The following is a 24,495-nucleotide window of genomic DNA, read 5'->3' on the forward strand; positions in this document are numbered from 1 at the left end:
GAACCAGAGTGGGATCTCTTAGGGCCTTTGAGATCACAAATCTTGATGGTGGAGGAAGGGCAAACTATTTGGAAACCAAACATTATTGTCTGGCGAATAAATGGATTTTTTGACACTTTTGCCCACCTAAGAGAAAGTATCTTAGCCTTCCCCCCACCGCCTGACACGAGTCATTGGGATTCTGACTGGGTCTCTAGAGCTTTAGACTTAAAGCCCCCTTTCCTGGACTTGTCAAAAGTCCACCTCCTGCCTTTACTTTGATCCTTAGAGGCATCCTTTTGATCACTTCTTGGCTTACGAAAAATATTGTTACCACAGTCTTCTGTTTCTTAAGCAAAACTTTATTTTTATTCAATGTTTTTTTTTTTTTTTTTTTTTTTTTTTCCAAAGCTGAATCCAGTTCTGGACCAAACAACAATTCACCTGAAAAAGGGACACCACACAGCCTGTTTTTGGATGAGATATTACCATCCCATATTTTAAGCCACAAGGCTCTAATAGAAACAGAGCAATGGACCTGGCAGTAAACCTAATTGCTTCAGCAGAAGCATCTGATAAATATGCAGCAGTTTAAATGAAAATAGCAATAGAATTAAACAATTGCAAAACAGGTGCACCAGCCAGTATGTTAGCTTTGAGCTGATTAATCCACAGCTCCAAAGTTGTGGCCACACATGTAGAGGTAAAAGCCGGCCTAAACATAGCCGCACTAGCCTCCCAAGACCTTTTCAAATAAACATCCACCTTTTAATTAAGTGGATCCTTCAGCTTTGTATAATTGATTATGAATAAACAAAACATCTACCACATCCTCAATACAGAATTTAAACTTTGAAACAGATTCAGATTCTATTTCTCTAGTGTCTGAAACTATCAACTTCAGTCACAGATACTCCAGATACAGCAACCTGAGAAGTGGATGGATTAGCATTCAATAATGAGGACTTAGTTGATTCCAATGAAGCATTAATCACCTCTCTAAAGGATTCAATGTATCCTGAACAGAGTGACCCGGCTCCTCCCCTACAACCCTCTGTATGCACAACTGACAGAGTTTTTGCATAGGGCAACATAAAAATTGCACAAAGGGCATGTTTTATCATTAGGAGGATGCCTATGCTTATCTGCAGCAGCAGCAGATTTAGCAGAAGCCTTAGTATTGGCATAAACAACAACACAACAAGGCATGTAGCTCTGCTCACACATATAGCACAATCAGCCCAGAAAGAGAAACCATTATCTCACCTTTTGGGCGGCCTGGTTGCTCTCAATCCTCTCAGCGTCTGACATGCTTCCAGCTGACACATCCAGCGCAGGACAAACTCTCTCTGAGCAACAGTGCTACAGGCCCGCGCAGCTTCCCCTTGAAACATACCTGGCCTGCCGCGAATGGATGAGTGGCGGCCCGGAAGCTGCAGAGAGAGTAATGAGCCAGCACTACAAATTGTTACTTTCGGCATACCCGCCGGAAAGTACGCATCCGGACGCGGCCAAGCGTCCTAATGGCCGCAATGCGCTTCACGCTGCACATGGCCGCCGGCTTACCTCCGTCCTGCTCACTCCGCCGCAAGGCCGCCAAGGGGAACCCACGCCTTCCACTCTTGCTCTCCCTGGAAGCGGGAGAGAAAGGTAGGCAAACCCCAGGAAAGCTCCAGCCTGGGGCGCATGGCCAGACTGCCTCAGTACCACAGTCTCAGCCACCCAAAGAGATCCACCTGCAGCCCAGCACACAGGCTTCACCCAGAGGGGAGATGCCGACCTGCCTGGACGCAGGAACAAACAGCACTGAGGGTGGACTAACCATGTGACTTTTTTATAGGGGAAGTGCTGTCTGTTCCTGTTCCTGGGAGGAGCAACGTCTCACCTTTGCCCTGAAGGATTGTGGGGAAAAGAAAGGATTTATTCTTTCCAAACATAGGATCGTTATTCAACCTTCACAATTGTGCAAAAACACAACAATGATTTTGTTCTAGTTCTCTATCTGATGCCCAAAGAAGAGAAGAAAATGGCAGACTGATGAATATACTACCTATCATAAAGGTGCATGACACAGGAAGAACTTGGCAAAGGTGAATAAGGCAAGAAAGATGTGCGCATGAGATTCCATACAGTACATTATCTGTGGAATGCTCTGCTCCTGGAAGTGTATTCAGGACTGGTAGCCGGTACTTAGGCTAGGTTCACAGTGGCTGTTGCACTCCCTGTAGCAGCAGGAACGCAATGGATCAAGAATGTGGCGCCACACATTACCCTCACATGCATGCAGTCAATGAAATGTATGCTTTACAGTTACTGTTAACACTAGAGTGCATGATGCTGCATGCTGTTTTACTGCAACACACCAACCGCACTGTGAACATCATGTACTGGGTGTATTGCAGGTCAAGCAGTGCTACAAAGTGGCAGTTACGCCACACGGCAGCGCACCACTGTGAACTGAGCCTAATGCTGGGAATACATGGTTCGTTTTTGAGGTGATTTGATGGTTTGATTGATAATTTCCAACATGTCCAATCTCCCTTTCGCCGCTCGATTTCTGATAGAAGTGAATGGAAAAAGATAAGAAAAACGAGCGAAAGATAAGAGAATCGACTGCAGAATCAAGTGGCAAAAACCATTGAGAGGAGAATCGAGCGCCAGAAACGAACCGTGTATTCCCAGCATAACAGAGAAGAGAAAATCTCAGATGTAGGATACGGGCAATTAGAATTAATCTGTTTTTGCAGTACACTATCATCAGAACTACATCAAATACCATTTTCCCATCTGTATGGGTCAGATTCACTTCAATGAGGTCCTGTCTAAAACAAGTAATGTCACAAAAAATACAAATCTACTTGTCACATGTATGCAAAATACCAGGTTCCACACATCCAATAAATACATGGCAAGTGTGCTTGGGGTTATGCCAGGTTACGTTTGCTCCGTTTTTCACATGCCTCATTAAAGAGGCCCCAAACTAATAAGTTATCAATCCATGCAAAATAATGAACATTACATTTTATATGAAATCCTGATTTTTATTTTTTTTTATACAGTAAAAATTCATAAAAAGAGACTCTGAAGTCTCCTGAAAATTACCATTATTGTCCCTCTTAAATCGCAGCAGAACCGCGGCTAAAAACCCCCTCAATCACCCCAAACTCATGGGGTACATCGCAGGCTCCTTCCGCATAGAGGCAGCGCAGCTCTGCCTCTATGCGTGTCAATCAGCCTGGATCGCTGCCTCTCCCCTGTCCCTCTCAGTCTTCCTTCACTGAGAGGGGCGGGGGAGAGGCGGAGATACACGCTGATTGACGCGCATAGAGGCGGCAGCAAAATCCACGACCAAGAAAGTCGTGGATTTTGCCTGCCGTGAACCCCCGTGAGTTTGGGGTGATTGAGGGGGTTTTCAGCTGCGGTTCTGCGCCGATTTAAGAGGGACAATAATGTTATTGAGGTTTTTAAAATAAAAACCTAGTTTTCAGGAGACTTCAGAGTCTCTTTAAATTGAATGCAAACAGAAACCTCTCCCCCCCCCCCCCCCCCCCAGCGCATCCTGCCTAGACAGGATTGTGTTGCATGCTAGGACGACTACTACTCAGGATCCCCAAACAGAAAAAAAAAAAATGGCTTGTTTGCATTTTTCATGCATGATGTTGCAAGATGTTGGTAGCCTGAATTTGATGCAGCAACCCATAGCATCAACAATGTTAAACAATGGTGGAGAAGTAGCTAGGTAGTATTGTTGTATTTTCGATTTATAACGCTCCGGGTGCAATAGGGTCAAAAGTATTTTGTTTGGTTCCTCTTTAAGCTTTCATTTTATTTTTACACAGTAATACAAAATACTGTATTTGGATTTGACAACTGAACAATTAATCTACTAACCTGCTTTAGAAGAGCCAATATATACAGTGGAAACAGCTTCAGAGAACTGGGTGCTATCAGGGCAGTCTGCTGTTGATTTGAATGTGTGGAATTATAGGACGACAAAGCATCTACTACTGCATTCACTAAGGCTTCTCTTGCATCAGAAATACTGGAGGATATGGATCTGTCCACAGCTGTAGAAACATACATACAACACAAAGCCATCCTAATGAAATCTTACTTACTGTGGCCATCTTGTGGCCAAATAGTAAAACTACACACACATCCATTTTTTAATAAATAAATACATTTTTTTTACATTTAAAATTAGCTGTTTACCTCCCACACCAAAAATTATCCACACACAATGTTTAATACAAAAAAAAAGAAAAAAATGAAAAGAAAAAAAACTAAAAAAAAACCAACATAGTTACCTAAGGGTCTGAACTTTTTAAATATGCATGCCAAAGAAGTATAGGAATATAATTTTTTAAATTATGGGCTTGTAAATAGTGATGGACGCAAATTGAAAAAATGCACCTTTATTTCCAAATAAAATATCGGCGCCATACATTGTGATAGGGACATAATTTAAATGGTGTAATAAGCGGGACAAATGGGCAAATATAATACTTGGGTTTTAATTACGGTAGCATGTATTCATTTCAAACTATAATGGCCAAAAACAGAAATAATGATTTTTTTCCATTTCTTTCTTAATATTCCTGTTAAAAGGGATTTAGAATAAAATAATTCTTAGCAAAATGGATCACCCAAAGAAAGCCTAATTGGTGGCGGAAAACAAGATATAGACCAATTCATTGTGATGAGTAATGAATAAAATAAAGAACCCTTCGGGCTTAAGTGGTTAAAGAAAATAATTTCTTTGTTACAGCTGATACAAATGCTACAAAAAAATCTGCACTGTTTCTACTTTCTGCTTTCATGGAAGCACACATATTGTTAACATCCGATGCTTTCAAATGAGCTTATTTATCTGCCGTGGCAGTCATGTGACACAGGGGAGATATCCAATTACAACTTGTGATTAGACACAGATGAGGGGGAATTAGACAGGAAAAACTCTCTAAATACATACATACTTCTCTATGTTTTCCTTCTGTCCTGTGCAAGAGTTCAGGTGCACTTTAAAAAGTGTCACTGAAGCCATAAATGCAATTATACACCAACCTGCCAAAGCATTAAAACAACCTGATTAATAATGTGTAGACTCCCTATTATCCCCAAAAGAGCTCTGAGCTATTGAGGTATGACCTCATGATACAACCTCTGAGGGTGCCTTGTTGTATCTGCCACCATAGGCAGCAGATCCTTTGAGCCCTGTAAATAGAAAATAACTTTTGGATTGTCGTCTTGCAGCGACTAGATCACTTACATCACTAGATATATGGCTACCTTAAAACTCATTATTGTGCACTTGATATCCGCTTACCCATATTTGCCAAAAGGCAGGTAACAGCCTGTACATCAGCTCCTGCAAACACATCTGACAGCGAATTTACCACAGGTAAGCATAGCGTGTGCACACGTATTTTCCGCTGACCTGTTAACAATAAAACACAGTGAAGTCATTAAAAACAAAAAGAGATACAAAACTTTCAGGTGTGACAGCATTTATCTTTATATGCTTACCGTACAAACACAGATAAGTGTAAACTTTGACAGGAAAAAGGCCACAGTAAATTTACAACACACTTTTATGGCAATATACCGTAACTTTGGTAAACTCAACTTTCATAGTTCCCCTGTGGATAATTACCTTTGCTAGATGTGTAAAGAAGAGCAACCTGAAAGCAGGCTAGTGATGTATCTATAAGACTTTCGTCAATAGACATTTGCACTGCAAACCCTGCATCTTCATTAATGTTAGCAAGTGACAGCAGATCCGTAGAACGTACAAAGAAATTCCCATGAAAAGTGTGTATTGAGAGGCCTGGTAAGAAAAATAAAATAAACATGTCATTTCATAAATGTATAATATAAGATAACCCCTGAATATATTATCCATCAATATTTTAACTGATTAAATGTACTATATACACAGTACTCTAAAATAAAATACCATATTTTTCTGACAGACGAAAAGAGGTAAAAAAAATTCAGGGGGTTTATGGACCTTTTCCCCCCATCTCAGGCCAATACAAGTGCCAGTTTACAGACAGCCAATAGCATTAAGTGCCTCCTGTCTGCAAATTGGCACTTGTATTGGCCTAAGGAAGCGGGCTTGGACCCGTGAAATGCGTTGCCTGTGCATAATAAATTCTTATTGTCACATTTCACTGTCTTCATTGACGTACGTCTCACTTACACACAGACAAGGTGTATATATATGGAGCCTCCTGCTGCCTGCTACTAGTTACCTGCTATATGGAGTAGGCTTGCCAGCCCCATCATCGGGAAGAACAACTGGACGCAGTACCTGGTTCCTGGTCTGAGTGGGACAAAAGCCTGCAGGCTGACAGAACCCATACAGGGTCTTCAGATTGCTCCCCTTGTTCTGACTGACAGAGCAAAAATTAACAAAGCCCCCTATTCTATCAACATTTTTTTAAATAACTAAAAGCATTGGCACCACCCCTAACACACTGTTATGGAAAGAAATGCCAGTCAAATATAATTTGATCTTATAATGGGAGCAGGAATTAGAGGCAGCTTAGCAAATGGCATCAGCAAATGACTGAATTTCCACAGTTCATGGCAATACCACAAATTCAACAGATTAACCTCTTGGCTGATCCATCTGGCATTGCTAAGAGGCCTTTATTAGTAAACACCAATGATACACTGTGTGCACGTACGGAAAAAAACTGCAGTGAGGCACAGGAACGAAACGGCTGTCAGGCATCCCTGCACACCCCACCTGCACATACAACCGGTACCTCCTTGTACATGCACACAGTGTATTATGGATATTTACCAATAAAAGTCACTTAGCATTGCCAGACACCTTTCTTTTTTGTCTTCTCTTTTAAACTGTTTGACTCAAAGCACCTGAGATCTACAGCCACAAAGGCTCTGTAAGCCATCCTGGGTCTTGCTCAATGACTTCTTACTGGCTCTGGATAGGATTTGAAGAAAAAAAAAAATAGATCATGAAAAAATAGGAAACTGTAGGCCATTTAATCCATACCTTTCGTACAACGTATTCTCATGACTGCTTCAAATCCAACCTTCCTAGTCAAATAATGATCAAGGTCTTGTTTGAATTTGTCAGCTTGTGCTGTATTGTGCTTATGGTGGAATGAAGGATAATAGTAAATGCATCCGGCAGAATACTTCGAAACACAGGCTAAAATATAAGAAAAAGAATTAAACAATTAAACATAGTAAAGATAACACTAAATAAAATGAATACATTTATTTACGTACAAAACAAATCAGTTTGGCTCTTCATATCCTTTATGTTACCAACTGGCCATCCTTCATTTTCTCTGTATATGAATTACTTCTTATAGGCAATTTTAGCTCTTTAGCCCCCCCTTATTAAAGAGATTCCACAATAAGTCAAGCGCAGGACCAATTCCAGGTTTGGCAATAAGCGCAGCAACTTTCCCCTAGGCCCCAGACAGAGGGGAATATGAGAAAGGAGGATTTCCCTTTGCTCTTATTTAACCCATATATAAAGATACTAGAGAGGGCATGAGGAGGTCAGCATGCTCACCCTAACATATTTACAAAGGCAGGGACAAGAAGATAAGTTTATGCAGTTATAATACTGCAGTGCTGGCCACAGTGTTCAGAAGAGGGAGGTGGTGGGCAATATAAGGTGATCTGAGCACATAGGAATAGGGTTATTAATACCAAGTAGCTACTCGGAATGGAAATTGTAATTAGCCAGCCCTGCACGCGCGCGCGGGGGGGGGGGGGGTGTTAACTTACCAATGCAGCTGCTGTTAGATGATGCGCTTCACAATGTGTTCCATGTCACTCCTATGCTTCCTCCTTCCGGGTTGAAGGAGGATGCATGGGAGTGAAGTGGAACGCAAATGGAGCGCATCCTCTAACATCGGCAGCATGGGTAAGTTAACCCCCCTCTCCCGCGAGTAGCGCCGGCTAATTTAAATTTAGATTCTGAGTAGCTACGGTAAGAGCAACTGTACATAGGAACATACTGGCTGTTAACTCCCAGGTCTTTAATCTCTTATGGGGGATTATCAGATATGCTCAATGAAATGCAAAGACTTTCAGCCTGCATGCATATTGAATGTAAATTATGCTACTTGGAATTTGGCCAACTGCATTACTGAATTTCATAGGCCCATTTCAAAGCTACAAACAATTTGCAATCAAGTTTGCATGCAAGCCGGAATAACTTGCATCTTAAAGGGCACTAGGCACCCAGAACATTTGTCTTTAGCAATGAACGTTCCCATGCAGTACACCGTTGTGGGTGGAGGTGTGGGGGGGGGGGGGGGCGGCACCATTACTTACCTTTGGGGAGCTGCTCCTGTAGCCCTCATCTGTGTGGAGCACCCCATCACTGTCCGCAGATGCCATAGTTATAGCATTCTGCCTGTGTAGCACACTCTTGGCCACAATGCATGGTGGGAGCTGTATTACATAGGTGTGAGTACATCTCCCACCAGGGAGATTTATGTACTACAGCTCCTGGCATGCACAGGCAGATTCATTGAACTGCACCTGCGGTGGACAATGATGGAGTACTCCATACTGACATGGGTGGGAGATTGTCTGTGGGGCTACAGGCTTACACTTGAGAAAGGCCTTTGGCCAAAATGTTGTGTTTTTTTAGTGGTTATAGTACTTTAATAAATCCACAAATGTTGTAGAAATCCAAGTAGAGACCCCGTCTTTCTTCTATTTGGACTGTGGGGCTACAGGACCAGCCCGCTGTAGGTAAGCAATGGCAATCTCCCTTCCCCATACGTACTGCAGTGTTCTCCCCAGGCCCTTTTAGCGGGGTGCTCCACCCGGCTAGTTTTAGTGAGCACCTGGCTATCATCAGCTCACTTCAACCTGTGCTGTAAGCAGAGTTACACAAAAAAGTGAAAACCCTGCATTCTCTCCTCGCGCCCCACCCGGCTACTTTTTCATGCCACCCTGCTGCAAAAAAAAAAAAAAAAAAAAAATCTGGGGAGAACATTGTACTACTTGTTAACAAAAAAAAAAAAAAATTGTCGATCATATCTATTGCTAAAAAAACAAAAAACAGATGTGCAACACACAAAATGTTGTACATAGTTAATAAGTTACAATCCTATGCATCAAAAAATAAGGGGCTGACCTAGGGATAGGAAGTTAAACAAAAAAAAGGACAGTTCTGGGCTGAGCACAATATCTCATTACTAGGGTGTAAGGCGTAAATCTTTGACTAGTGCAACTGTTGCACTGTTATACCAGTTAACTTTGTACGATACTTGCTGCCTGCCATGAAAAACTGCTCCTACGTTGGTGTTTTCATACTTGTGCCACAACAACTTTATTCATCCCTGTGCCACTCAATGCACGTTCTGTTACAATTTCCACAGTAGACACTGATATGTGTAGTTTCCTGTCTTGTATAACTATGGGGTTAATGTTAAGGGGAGGGTCCATTGATTAAGGAATTGAGATCCAGTTGGAAATAGCATGCACCACCATATTCACTGTTCTACACCTGGTTAAGATTTAATCCAGGGAAACAGTTGTGAGTGCAAGCCTTTTTTGTGACATACCAATCACTGCCAAGGAAAGAATATTTCGTTATTTTGTTAATCTATAGCACAGACAGTTTGTTGTCCAGGAAGTGGCCAGTGCTTGGATTCATGACAAAGCAATTTATTTCACATTAGCTATCAACAAGCTTCTACACCGACAGAAACAAACTAACTGAATGCCTATAAAAACCTAAAAAAATATACTATATTGCTAAAATTATAAAGGACAACTAGCCAAATCATTGAGTTTAGGTTTTCCACTTGCTTCTATGGCCACGGAAGTATAAAATGAAGTACCTAGGCATGAAAACTACTTCTACAAACATTTGTGAAAGAACAGGTTACTCTATGGAGCTCAGTAAATCCTAGCGTGCCGGTGCAATAGGTCCATTTGTGACATTTTCTTGCTATCAAATATTCCATGTTCAACCAATGAAGGTAAAGCAATTGGGAACAAAAGCAACTCAGCCACAAAGTGGTGCGCCATATTATATCAGAGCAGTACCAGTGCATAGAAGTTGCCACCTTTCTGCAGAGTCAGTAGGTACAGACCTCCACACTTCACATGGCCTTCAGATTAGCTAAAAAGCAGTGTGTACAGAGCTTCATGGAATGGGTTTCTATGGCGGAGCTCTACATCTAAGCCTTACATGACCAAGTACAATGCAAAGCATCCGATGCAGTGGTGTAAAGGACACTGCCACTGGCCTTTAAAGCAATGAAGACATGTTCTCTAGACTAACAAAGCATGCTTTTCAGTCTGGCAAGCTATTTGGCGAGTCTGGGTTTGGCAGATGAATGGTAATTGCAAGACTGTACTGTGCCAAGTGTAAAGTTTGGTGCAGAAGGGATTATGGAGTTTTGGTTATCTGTCAAGGATTGGGCTTAGCCCCTTAGATCCAGTGAAAGCAACTAAATTCTTCACAATACCAAGTAATTTTGGACAATTTCATGCTCCAAACTTTGTGAGAACAGTCTGGGGACGGTGCCTTCCTCTTCCAACCTGATAGCACACCAGTGCACACCGCAAGGTCCATAAAGACATGGTTTATTAAGTTTGGTGTGGAGGAACTTTATTAGCCTGAACAGAACCTGGACCTCAACCTGAGAGAACAACTTTTGGATACATTTAAGTGGAGCCAAGCCTTCTTGTCCAACATCAGTGCCTGACCTCATAAATGCTATTCTGAAATAATAGTTAAAAATTGACTTCTAACCTTTTTTTGAAAACCTTCCCAGAAGAGTTAAATCTGTTATAGCTTCAAAAGCAGGGCCAGCTCCATACTAAAGGTTATGGCTTAATAACGGGATGTAAAAGTTCATGTGTGTGTAAGGGCTGGTTTCCACTGGCGTTTAGGATTCGGGGTGATCGCCGCATTGCCTCGCATCCCTCAAGTACTTCCAGTTGTCTTCCGTACAACCTCATGTGGCATCCCATTGGCGGCTTGGGGACTCTGATCCGTGCTGCAGAAAACTGCAGCATGCTATCCATAATTTCCCCCACGTTGCATCACACTGGATCGCTAAGATAAATTCGTGTCAACGGAAACTACTCGATTGATGAGAATTGGTTGTAGTCTCCTTGCGTTGCAGAGCGGTTTCTGCACAGCAACGTGTCTAGTGGAAATGGGTCCTAAAAGCAAGTGTCCCAATGTTGTTGGCAGTATAGTGTAGCAAGCCAAGTATGATACATACACAACATCAGATAGTAGAAGAACACACTCTTAGATAGTCTCTTGTGATGTTCAAACAGTAAAAATTGGAAGCCTTGAAGTCATGACAGTGCTTTGCTTTAATATAACAGGCACTGGAGTTTGTGTCTCAACATTAGATTTATATGTACCCCTTTTGAAAGCCTGTGCTGGTCAAGTACTCCCTGGTGTGGTAAAAATTATCTCAAGTACCCCCTGACACAGATATATTTAATAGAAGTATATAGTATTGGTTTCTACACAGTTTCAAAGCATTTACTATTTTAATGTGCTAAAATACCAATTTGGAGGGGTTTGAAAAGGATTTATCTTTAAATTTGTTACACTTAGCTATATTAACTCTGTATACCACCTGAATGCCTCAGAAGTATACCATGGGGTACATGTACCACATGCTGAGAATCAAGCTGCTAGTGGATGCAAGTTTCTATTGTCAGCAATTCAGCACATTATGTGTAGGTATTTACTTGCTTCAGCTTGACAGATGAACTCTGTCCTGGGGGAAGTCTTAGTCTGCAGCCTGCAGGGGTACACAGACGGTGCATATTCAGCAAGCTTTGCTTCCATTGTCATATTGCTGAACATTTTTAAACTTAATGAGGAGAGAGAAATGGGGTAACATAAAAGTGAACTTTATAAAGGCAAAGCCGTAGCTTGCAATTTTTCATTTTTGCCTGGCGTTAGTTTTTCTATTGACTGCTAACCGTAATTAGAGATGGTCAATGAGTGAACAGGAAGAGGGTGCCGGAGAGCAATTAGCAGCATCACAGGGGCAGAAAGGAGAACAGGGGTAGTGGTGGGCCTTAGGACAACTCACCATAAATGCCAGGTTCACCCATTCCTCCTATAGTTGTCTGCTCTTGTATCCTTTAAAAAGGTGATGTGAACAGCAGGTGCTGGAATTTAACCAGTTCCCGACCGCTGGTACGCATATCTACGCCCCTGTGGACTTCACTTCAGCAAGCTCATGATGAACCAGAACTCGTAGGAGTGTGTAAGGGGCTAAAAAGGACCAAAAAGCCCTCTTACCAAAAACGCCATGGAAAACAGAAACTGGCCTTCTTTAAACAGAAGGTATTTGCGATTATTCAGGTTAGATTGAGCATATGGGGTCACTGCCACTGATGAAGATTTATCTGCCATAAACACAGCCTGAATTAAAAAAAAAACATTCCAATCACAATTACTGCCGTAACATTGTACATTAGCACTGGAAAATAGTTTAAGTCTCACAAACCCAGAGAAGCCAAGTCAGAGTACTGGGAACTCAGAAGGAATAAATCCACAGCCGTCTGCTGCCCTGAGCAATCCAAGGCCAACTTCTTGTAGAAATCTGTCGCAGGACCCAGATGCTGTATACCCTGAAGAAAGAAACGCAGCGAAGAGTCACAACAAAAGCAACGCATTATACTGCTTTATAAAACATTCCAATTAACCACAGCCTTTATTCTCTATACAGCTGTGGTAGGTATGATCAAAGCTATGCAAATATTCTATCTTTACATTCAAATTATATGTAAATTATATGCAACTTGAAATTGGACCAGGGGAATTCCCTGTCAGTTTTTATTGGTTCAAGTTCAACCTCCTGCTGTACCGTGATAGGGTGCATAAAAATCTACAATAGATAAAACTTTTAGCATCCTCATTTTGGGATTATCATTGAGATGAAAACTGTATGTTTACATCTCAATGACAATCCCGAAATGAGAATGCTAAAAGTTTTAACTATTGTAGATTTTTATGCACCCTATCACAGTGTCAACATTACTGACACATGGGGGGGTGTCGGTTATCTGCCCATCAGGGCTCTCCATTAACCATTCCCTCCCCGACTGCTCCTAGATCAAGTGTGTAACAGATCAGAGATGTGTATACTGAGGAGGAGATGCTTAGTAGCAGCAGGGTGTTAATGAGAAAGAATGAAACAAAGTAGCATGTGAACAGGCACAAGCCAACAAGAGTTATATGTAGCATTCTAGCTGGCAGCTGTGTAACAGAAATGTCTAATGAGGGTATTACATTTGCATTTCTTTTCATAATCAATTGTGACATTTTCTTTTAGAAACTAAAAAATATGCTAGATGATGCAGCCTTCCAGGTTGGTGGGCATGTACCAATAAGTAACTGTTAGAAGAGATGTGCCTCTCAGGAAGCAAACATTGCCCCTCCCTCCCATACACTCCATGAACAACAGGCAGGAGTGGTTTTCTCAAAGCCCTTTTCCACTAGCAATCGCAATCACAAATGCCAGCTATTGCGATTATTCATTTGCATTGCATCACCCCTCTTAAAATCGCTCCAGAAAGAAACTGCAATTTGCGATTTACAAATCGAATCACTATAGTGGAAAATACTTCTATTTCTATGATAAAGTAGCAACCCTAGCGATTTAAAAATCACTAGCGATTTGCGATTCAGCTGTGAAGTGGAAAAGGGCCCTGAGCCTGACTGATTAAAGGGGACCTAAACTCTTCCACAAGAAAGAAGTGAAACAGAGAAACCCACCCTGTGTGTATTCAGAGATAACATCCTGTTTAATCCTCACTTATCTGAAAGTAATGAGCCACTGTAATTTGAGACATCATCTCTGTCTGATTTGTGCTGGGGGTGGGCGACGTTCAGACAGGCTATATGTAAACACAGGGAGTTAATGGTTTCTGTGCTCCCATGAATCTAGGAAGTAACTACTCAGCAGGATCTCAGTAGGAGTTCTGTGGGCTGCAACAAATGTTTTTCTTTAAAGGTTATTATGCTGTTTCTTATCTTTTAGAGCAGAGGAAGTTCTAGGATTAGGTCCGCTTTAAGACACCAAACTAGATAACACTAACTTTCGCCACAACTGCAATCATCATGTAAGTAACAAAAAACAAAAAAATTAAATATAGATACATAGACAGACACACACACACACCTTGTTTACCCACTATATAAAAGGTGTCCAACCTCAGTGCTAGTTAGTTTGTTGGGAAATACTGTATTAGCTCGACAAAATGATGTATACAGCAACTATGTGCTACATTTTTCTTTTAAAATAAAAGTAATTTTTTGTCAAATTGCTGCTCCACAAAATGGTTATACACGAGGCAGAGTATTATTTTTGTAACACCTTGACAGTATTTATGCCAACACGGTTGGACAGCATCAGATGAATAGGAGCTGTAGTTTTTTACCAACAATAAAATACAGGAAAGTATCAATATGAAGTGTACCTTGGTGCTTGATCTTTGGTTAGGATCTTCTCTTGATTGTAACAGCCCAGCACCCAGAGATGGCAGCTGCGTCTGAAACACTGATATACGCCCTCCAGTAGCAGACATCAGTTTAAACGCTCCTTGTAGAGCTGGGCCCAAAGCACTGTGCGTTTCTCTTGTGTTTAAAAACATACTGGGCAAAGCAGTGAGGAGATCTTTGATGAGCTATGATGAAAAGAAAAAAAACAAAATCAAGCATAATATGCACAAAATATATTGTCCGCTTGCATTATCTAAAACTGCTGTGCAAAACAAGCCAAATTCTAACATTTGCTTAGTTAAAGAAAAGCATTCTAAAGTATTTTTCTGATGAATCATCATTACTCAGGCATATTCACACGGTTAACAAGACAGAAAATGCTATTGCAGCTTAAAGGGAAGGTTCAAGCAAAAAAAAAAAATGAGATTCACTTACCTGGGGCTTCTACCAGCCCCATGTAGCCATCCTGTGCCCTTGTAGTCACTCACTGCTGCTCTAGTCCCCCGCTGGCAGCTTTCTGACCTCGGAGGTCAGGGCCACATTGCGTACATTTTTACGCATTCCAGCTAGTGCAGGAACAAAAATGTACGCGTTTCACCACTAACGCGTAAAAATGTATGTGTTAATGTTCCTGCACTAGCGGGAATGTGTAAAAATGTACGCAATTTGGCCCTGACCTCCGAGGTCAGAAAGCTGCCAGCGGAGGACTGGAGCAGCAGTGAGTGACTATGAGGGCACAGAATGGCTGCATGGGGCTGGTAGAAGCCCCAGGTAAGTGAATCTCATTTTCTTTTTTTTTGCTTGGACCTTCCCTTTAAGTAGAGAAAATGCATTTATAGAGCTCTTCATTACAGCTTTATTACTGTTTACAGCAATGGATAATAAGATACCCAATAAAATATAACAGAACATATTAGTATGTAAATAAAATGACTGTGTTAGCAACTGAGGGCTGGTGCACACCAAGAGCGCTTCTGATCGCTTTTAAAAACGCCAGTGCTTTGAAAGGTGCTTGGCTAATGTATTTGCATGGGATGGATCACACCAGAGTGATGTGATTTTCTCCCAAACGCAAACGCAGGTCCTGCAGCATTTCTATGTATGCAACACACTGGACTCACACCTAGCACAGGTCTGTGACTAGACCTGGAAGCCGGTGCCAACAGGTACACCACTCCTGCTAAACCGTACTAATGAACAAAAATAGAAGACAGCACACAGAAAGGCTTCAAGTAATCTGTATTAGGTTCATACAGTTACAGAGTGGCAGGACACTGTAACTGAACCTAATACAGATTACTTGAAGAAGCCTTTCCACGTGCCGCCTGCAGCATTTCTGCTGATTTCTGAAGCGATTCAGCCTCAATGATAAGTATAGGAAAGTGGAAACGTGGAAAAGCTTTGAAAAGTGGTAGATCAGAGCGATTTTACAAGCATTTTTGTTACAGAAACTGTTCAGTTTCAGCTCTACTGTAACAAAAAATAAAAATCGCTACACAAAAACGCTTGATTGCGCTTTTTGGTGTGCACTGGTCCTAAGAGGAGATAGGAGAAATTACGACAGGGATATTCTGCCAGGGTAAGAAAAACATATAAGGGATTGGGAAGTGACACATTATGGGTGTTGCTTTCAGCTCATGTGTGATATCTGCAAACACATTCTGTTTGAAGAGGATGCATTTGATTTGCCAATAGCGAGTCTACAGCCAGGGGTGGCTTCGTTGGGCACCGATAGGATTTAGTGTAGGATGGCTACCTATCAAGCAAAGTGGATACAATACAAAAGGTTCTCACACCTCTTTCCAACACTGGCACATAGCTTGATTCAGTATGGTGCTCCAATATTGATCCATCTCATAAATACACAGTATTTGAACACTGAACCTTGTTGTGTCTAATACAGAAGTAGGTCAGTATACAAAGCATGTTGTATGTTTCATGGCACAAAGCAACTTCCTTAGGGGCCCACAGTCAACTCAAGTATCTATAAGGACATGGGCTTTATCAGCATAGTTCACAAATTTTGTGTGTCAGTAAATATTGGCATATGGCTATCAGTATAAAAGGAACTATGGATTTGACCTCAGCAAGCTGGAAAAATTGGCACCGAACATTGGGTTTTGAACAACATCATTGAATGCCCCATTATATCACCACTTACGGGCTCTTGAGTGGATGACATATTCTACATAAAGCAAAAATAGCGCCAGCAACAACCATGGAGTTCCTGGTGTAACCACAAAGAGTAGGAAATAAAATTCCAGTTTATCTGAAATAAACATAATCCAGGTTTGCTCAGTGATATAAACTTGAAGGCCTTGATCTATTCCATTGCTCTAGCACCATCCTCCGGTAAAGTTTAGCAACCTCTTTGTCCCTTCCCAGGCAGAATTCAGGCGGTACTTACGGCATTGAGTGCTTCCTAAGAAAGCGCATCCATACTGTACATGCGTGAGCCCGGGCTTGTAGCGTGTGTAGTATGGATGCGCTCATCTTCGGATGTACTTGGGCACGCAAGTACTTCTAAAGGTTGTCCGAGAAGGAATAAAAAGGAACTCAACTGGTGAGAGGACAGGAAGGCTGTATGCTTTCCAGAGATTTCCTCTCCATAGCCAAGTCATTTTTTTTTATTTAGTTTCCAGTTTACTTTACGTTTAAAATAAGCCACATACCAGAATGGCATACATAAGAGAAAACACCTACCTCCATGCTTTCATGTAAATTTACTAGTAAACCATCAGGTGTAGGCAAGAAAATCTCTGAAATAAAAAAAAAAAAAAACATGTTACACTATACCAAAATAAAGCATATACATTATGATCGATGAAAAATCAAAAAACTAGAGATGGTATTTAACGCAAACCTGAACTGAAAGTAAACCTAGGAGATAATTCATTGTATGTGTGGAATTGCTGGTAAATAGATCCCTCCTGGAGTCTCATTCTTATTTTCAATTCAAAAAGTTAAATTAAAGCAAACCTCTAACGAGGGTGAGCAAGATTTGGATACTTCTCTAAGTAGTAGGAAGCTTCTGCATATTGCAGTGGCTTCTTAGAACCTCCTTGATCCCACCACTCTTGCTAGGCACCCTTTTCTTCTGCGCGAGCTCTTGGCTGTTTACGAGCACATCTGTATTGGGTAGGTGTGAGTAGGGAGAGCGCTTGTCCAGTACATCAAAGCCTCTCGAGCATGAAGGGGAAAAGCTGTGCACAAGCGGCTTCAATCCTCTGGACAAACATGGACCGTACTTGCGCATGCCCAGTACAAATGTGCACGTACATGGCGGGAGCAAAGCCACAATCATATCTGACAAATGTTTAGAGGGACAGAGATTGGAACAACACTTTGCTGCAACAGAGGAAAGTATCTAATTTTACCTTTAAAGGACCACTCCAACAAAAAAAAGTAAGCAGTTAAAAATCTGACAGAACCAACAGGTTTTGGAGTAGTCCATCTGCTCATGGGCAAAACTCAGATTTTCATTGTTTTTAAAAGCAGTTGCTAAGTCTAACTGCAAATTTAAAGGTGTCAGAAACCAGTCTCAGGGTTAGTTATTTATCTGATCGTCCGTGATTCATTCAGTCTGGAGAGCTTCCCCCCCCCCCTCCCCCCCCCCCCCCCCCAGGGCCATTGAAGGGTATTCTCAAGGTTTCCAAAGCTTGTCAGCCTAATTGGTGGCTGCCAGGCTGGGGGCAGGCCTCGCCAACAAAGGTGGAGATTTCTGAAGACTTTGTAAAAATGGCTGCGTCTGCACTGCTGAGGAGGGGGGCGGAGTGTCGCCAGTGTAAAGAATTGCAGCTGACCAGGTGAGCAATTAAATTGTCTTTTAATTAATTGACGGAGCAGACAAAGCATTGCATAAATGTGACACTTTCATCGGTAGTTGAAATGTGGTGTCATTCATCACGGTCTGTTTATAAAAAGCTGCACAACCCTATATGAGGTTCAAAGTCACACAAAAACACAACAAAAAACAAACAGATTTATATTAAAAGTAACAGTTTTACTCAGCTAGACCACTAAAGCGTGCACAACATGCTGAAGCACAACTACACACCATAGCATCATTTTTCTGTTTCTATGATGGATGGAGGCAGAACACAGGTGACATCTGTCTCACACTTCCTCTTTTCAGTGAATGCTTTCATCCCCAACTGTAACATTTATTACTAGGCCCAGCAGAAAGGGCAAAATTTAAACAAGGTCATAAAATGTAAAACTTCTATGGGACCATCATGAATATAGAGCAACAGTCAGACTGTGGGGGAAGAGCTGGAACTATTCAAGCAGGGGTTTTGTTTTTTTTGGTTTATTTTACGTTCATGTTACAAATGAACCATTCTGAAACACAATACTTTCCTTTTCTTTAAAGTGTAAAACTTCTGACAAATGTTTCACTCTTGTACTACAAAAACAAAGTGTGGCGCCTGTGCACAAGATGGCAGATGCTGCACCCACTAGGATAGGAAAGAACAGATTATGACATGAACCTGGCAAGTAAGAGAAGGCACATATTTAAAGGGAACTGAGCACATTCTCTTTCAATGGAATCTCTCCTGGCATAGAAGCTGCCATGTTCCCCCCTCCCCTTCTCACATTCCTTATTTACAGAAGTCAGAGATGCTATCTTGACACATTGACACAAACTAGGTCTTTGAAGGAACAGTCCTAATTACTAACCCCCTTTGTTGTCTAATAGCATTGTTTACCTCTTGGTAATTAGCCCACTAAAACAGTTAGGAACCTGAAAGCTCTGCGGCCGGGCAGCCCTGTTGAAACAGGGTAATTAATCTACTTTGAATGTAAAATACAAGGTAAAATGAAAGTTTATTTTAATAATGAAACAGATTGTCGGCATGCATTTTTCGTGTGCTATAGAAATGTCCTGAATGATAAAAAAGGTGCTCGGTTCACTTTAAGCAGACAGGAATAACAGGGGTAAATAAAGAATTCCGGAGCCAGTCAGACCACTTGTAAGACAGCAGGCAGTGAGGCCTAGAGAACAAAGCTTTCCATGGACACACAATGCTGGCAGGATTCAGGTTGTGGTGTTTTTATTATATGCACCCGGGCACACTGACCCATCTAGCATAGGTTACATATTCCAATACTGGCTCATTATAATAATGCCTACTGTATACTTAACTGCCCAGCGTACTTACCATCTACATCTGACACAATCAACATCTGAGGCTGAGAAATGCCTTCTTGTAAATTGTAGAAATGGACAGTGCTATCAAATGTTACAAAGCCAATTTTTGTTCTGGAATCCCCACGCAACCTAAACAAAAAAAATGTGGAGAGGAATGATAAGATATGATAGAAAAGAATGGCAACTACTTTATTATTATTGATTTATAAAGTGCCAACATATTCCGTGGCGCTGTACAAAGTAAGAAACAAACATGGGGTACATAATACTACAGACAATGGTATACACCAATATACAAGATATATAATTAGTGACAAAATACATAAACGATACAACATATAGAATACAAAATATAGAATTAGTAATGCCAGTTATAAAAGTAACAGGATGATTAAAATGTATAATGATTTCCAAGACACAAAAGGGGGAGAGAGCCCTGCCCTTGCGAGCTTACAATCTAAAGGGAATGGGGGGGAAACAAGAGGAGGGGTAGTATACAACAAATATATAGAGGCAGTGTGTTTTAGGGTACCTAGTAGGAGTGCAATTTGGTCTAAGGACAAAGGGAAGTGGTCTAATGCCCAATACACACGGTACGATTTTCCGATAGATGGATCCGATAGATAAAATCCATCATGTCCGATATTACTCCCAATCGTTTCCGCGCTCAATTTCTTGTAGCGGTGAATGGAAAAAGATAAGAAAGACGAATGAAGATAAGAGAAGCGCGGAATAGAGTGTGGAATCGTGCAGGAAAAACAATCGGGTCGCAAAATTGCACGGAAAATCTTACCTTGTGTACCCAGCATAAGGTAGCGTATATGCTTGTCGGAACAAGTGAGTTTTTTAGAGAGCATTTAAAGGTAAGAAAGGTTGATGAGTGACGGATATGTTGTGGGAGGGCAACTTGTTACTTGTTAAATACTGCGTTTCCTGTCTGCTGCTACCTTTTTGTTACAAGGGAATTCTCAGGTAACCATAGAGATGCAGTGTCTGACCACAGACTTACAGTCATATCAATTATGTGCCATCACAGAAAGACCAAGAGGATGCTCTGTAGGTGTATATGCAAACACACACTCTTTATTACTAACCACAATTACACATCCCTGGTGGCACGACATGCGGGATTGTCCATGCTCCATTTCTGACTTCTATATCATTATGTGTCAATGACAAAACATAGGGGCATCCAGGGGCTGGCATTAATAAAGTTTTATTACAAAAAGAATGCTGGTGGGATCATACCCTAAGAGACAATGTTTTCCCTGGTCTAAAAAAGGACCTTCATTTTGCCTGATTCCTATGCACATGCTTAGGGTCATAACTATCTCTATGCATCAGTTTCATGTTTTACTTTATTTTTGTATTATATTTTATCATAGAATGCCAGCTCTATCCCTAGACTGGTTTTGCACTGCGAGGGAGTGTAGCTAGCCAATGCTTTTAGTAGTGGGCAGTCCCACTGTAACTGATCAGCTTGGACTTCCAATGCAGCTTACTTTTGGTCTTTTTCTCTCCCCTCTGTGGTTGCAGCACTGACCCTAGGGCTTGGCAGGTCTGCTTGCATGCAGTGTTCTGGGGGTGTGTCCAGGGCAATTTGGGTGTGCTGCTGACATGCTTAGTTGTGGGTGTTCTCGGGGTACAACCCTGACTGAGCACTGGCTGTGTCCTCTTCGCTCCCTCCTTACCCATTCCTATTCTGATGTGCACTGCACATTGTCCCTCAGCTTCTGCCCATAGCAAATGAATGACTATACAAAACCAAGCCCCAAACTATCAACCAAAGCACTGAGTCCTGATCCCTCTGAGCGCCAGTATTTGTGTATCTGTATGCATCTTAGTTCATGATCTGATGATTAATGCTAGTCTTCTTTCCAGTGAGTTTAGAGACTTGACAGTCTGAGTCATAGGAAGGGAGGGGTAAAGAGTGATCATGTGGGATACCATACCACAGTCACGTGAGGTAGCAGATTTAAATATGCTGTTATAACATATTTAACAGTGCCAAACTTCTCCCTGATCAGAAAATCAATTAGAAACCATTACTGCTTTAACTCCTAAAGAGCTATGAGGACCCGTGGCTCTCTATTCTAAAGTACCTTTCATCTTTCTAAACATGCCACTCCAGCCTCCTAGCCACAGACAACAGGAAGTGAAATTCAAAGTGCATTACCCAGTCCTGTCTACAAATCATCAGATAGCTGAATACAGGCTATAAAAAGAGATTAATAGTAACCTGGACAAAATATAACCTGATGCCCTCTGTATTTACTAATCTTTTGTACTATAGATACCAAGAAATATTCTACATGATGGCATGCAAATTATTTTTAAGACAGTAAACAAGTTGTTTAGTCTTGGGAAAGGTCAGTGAGATAACCGCTCCAAAATGTTTGGTCTGCTCACTACAGATAAGTCATACATATTCTGAAAATCAAAGCACACGGGTTTATGCACACATAAGCAGCTTGCCAGAGAAATTATGATAATGCTTATCTAGGTCTTTGAAAACAGAACAAACCGCTCTGTGGCACAGCTAATATAATGCAGTCGTCACAGACTTCTTTTATTACTGTAAGGCCAGGTTCACAGTGGTCAGTTGCATAAAGCACGCGTTATAATGAATGTGAACTGCAATGGAGGCAGGACATAAACTTGAATACAAAACCTGCATGCTGCGAGTTAGAATAACGTGATCAGTTACACTGCAGTACTTTGTATGGCCAGTGAGCTGACATGCAGAATTATTCTGAAATGCAACTGAGCACTGTAAACAGGACGAAACATGGCATACAATATATAAAATGAACTTGAGCACATGCACTTAAAGGGGGCAGGAACTGGCAAAAAATGTGAACTGTTCTATAGACAATGTAAAGTATTTGATTTACATAAATACAGTAAAAATACTTACTTGTCTATATTTTCCAGCAGGGACTGGCAGAAATATCGCAGATATCCCGATTCAACAGCATTGTACGATACATCCAAAACAAACAGATAAACTGCTGGGGGAGGAGGTCGCAGCTTTGGTGAAAATAAGAAAAATAAATACAGCGGTTTCTTCATAAACATTCAACACGTCAGCTGTGGTTAATTACTAAAGGCAATAAGCAGCTAAGAGAATAAAATGGCTGCGATATACAAGACTCACAGGGAAGTCTGCAGAATGAGCAGTTCATAAAGCATCATACCTCACATTTCAGCTGAAATCTGACTGATAGGAACGGTACAATGTGCTTACATTATCAGTACTTCCCAATGAATTTATGATCAGAGAAACCCTCATTTATTCAACAAGGTAAACACTGCAAAGTGTATGGCCACCTTAAAGTGGACCTGAACTCAGAACTCCTCTCTGCTCTGATACACAAAAGCATAATAAACACAAAAAAAACATTTCTTTGTTACAGCTGATAAAAATCCAAAAATAAATTTGCACAGATTCATGGAAGCAGACATATTGTTTACAGCCTGTGCTTTCAAATGGGCTTATCTGCTTCAGGCAGTCATGTGACACAGGGGGAGATCAGATGACAACTAGTGATTAGACACAGATGAGGGGGAAATTAGACAGGCTAAACTCTCTAAATATGGTACATACAGGGTGCATTTAAGGAGAATGTCAGCAAAAGCTTTTTCTTTAGTCCGAGTGGGGAGGGGTTATAATCGTTTTGTTAATTGTGTGAGGAAGCGTTTTTCCTCAGTTCCTCTAAGCACCAAAACCTGAAAGGACTAATCTTTCTCCATTATATACAAGACTGATGTGAGTTCCTTCCATTTTAATTTCTGCTTGGGAGTCTGCACCCAATGCTATGTACTGACGCTGACATAAATGATATCTTGGCGAACACTTTATGCAAGTGTCTGTGCCTACCCAGCCCAAACTGATGAAAGCCTGAAAGGAAAGACGTGGCATTTCCATAAGTCTATTATTGCTCAGCAAAGCTGCCGATACACTCCACAATAAGGGAACAAGTGAGAAAAGGGAGATAATTAAAGACACTAACAAATTTCTAGTAAAGTAGTATTTCTGTAAACAAGGAGGACTTAAAGAAAACCTGTGGCTATCTGCATTACAACAAACAGGTGGCAAGGCCGTACACTGCACAGTGGCACACGAAAAACAGTTCAAGCTACCTGTCATGAGCGCAAGTATACAGGCAAACGCCGTCCTTCCCTGTATGTCTCTTACTCGATCCCTGCTGTGTGTGTGCCCTCCCCGGCTTAAGGCTTGCATACAGCAGCCAAAGCAGGCAAAACAGGCTTCAATAAAGCTGGGGAAGATATACAAAGCAAGGACTGAGTAATGATGGGAATACACGGTACGTTTTTGTACCGTGTAATTGAGCCGCTGATGGCTCGATTGATAGTTTCCAACGTGTCCGATCACCCGCCGAATCGATTCCCCGCTCGATACCACGGGCAGGACAATGGTAAAAAACGAAAAGAAGATAAGAAGCGCCTGCGGGGACGAGCGGGAATCGAGCCGTTGGCTCGATTACACGGGCAAAAACGTACCATGTATGCCCAGCATTAGAGGCACCACCCTGTATATACCCCTAGGCTCTCAACATGTAGTACGTTTACACCTAGAGCAGGCATGGGCAAACTTGGCCCTCCAGCTGTTAAAGAACTACAAGTTCTACAATGCATTGCAGGAGTCTGACAGCCACAGTCATGACTCATAAAGGCAAATGCATTGTGGGACTTGTAGTTCCGTAACAGCTGGAGGGCCGAGTTTGCCCATGCCTGACCTAGAGGTACTGAGTTAGTTTTAGGGGGTACTTGGACTTTTCATAATCTATTATAGTGAGTTTGGGATTAAAAAAATAATAAATCCTGTATAAGTACCGGTAGTCCT

General features: G+C 41.5%; 1 protein-coding gene and 1 long non-coding RNA gene across 3 annotated transcripts in view; one reads left to right on the forward strand and one right to left on the reverse strand.

Moving 5' to 3' along the window:
• Positions 1-22,705, forward strand: part of LOC137571852 (uncharacterized) — an 80,641-nt gene extending 57,936 nt beyond the window's left edge. Inside the window, exon 3 of the long non-coding RNA XR_011031454.1 lies at positions 22,563-22,705. This is a non-coding gene — a long non-coding RNA (uncharacterized lncRNA). The remainder of the gene's footprint in view (positions 1-22,562) is intronic.
• Positions 1-24,495, reverse strand: part of SEC24B (SEC24 homolog B, COPII coat complex component) — a 115,829-nt gene that overhangs the window by 29,058 nt on the left and 62,276 nt on the right. For both annotated transcript variants that reach the window (XM_068281523.1, XM_068281531.1), the window contains 9 exons: positions 22,546-22,658; positions 19,639-19,757; positions 17,180-17,235; positions 14,455-14,661; positions 12,480-12,603; positions 7,004-7,162; positions 5,633-5,806; positions 5,306-5,416; positions 3,871-4,046 (listed from right to left, as the gene is read on the reverse strand). In XM_068281523.1, the coding sequence (XP_068137624.1) occupies positions 3,871-4,046; positions 5,306-5,416; positions 5,633-5,806; positions 7,004-7,162; positions 12,480-12,603; positions 14,455-14,661; positions 17,180-17,235; positions 19,639-19,757; positions 22,546-22,658 (1,239 nt within the window). The remainder of the gene's footprint in view (positions 1-3,870; positions 4,047-5,305; positions 5,417-5,632; positions 5,807-7,003; positions 7,163-12,479; positions 12,604-14,454; positions 14,662-17,179; positions 17,236-19,638; positions 19,758-22,545; positions 22,659-24,495) is intronic.

This window comes from Hyperolius riggenbachi, chromosome 1 (genome assembly GCF_040937935.1).
Source record: "Hyperolius riggenbachi isolate aHypRig1 chromosome 1, aHypRig1.pri, whole genome shotgun sequence".
Lineage (NCBI taxonomy): Eukaryota > Metazoa > Chordata > Amphibia > Anura > Hyperoliidae > Hyperolius > Hyperolius riggenbachi.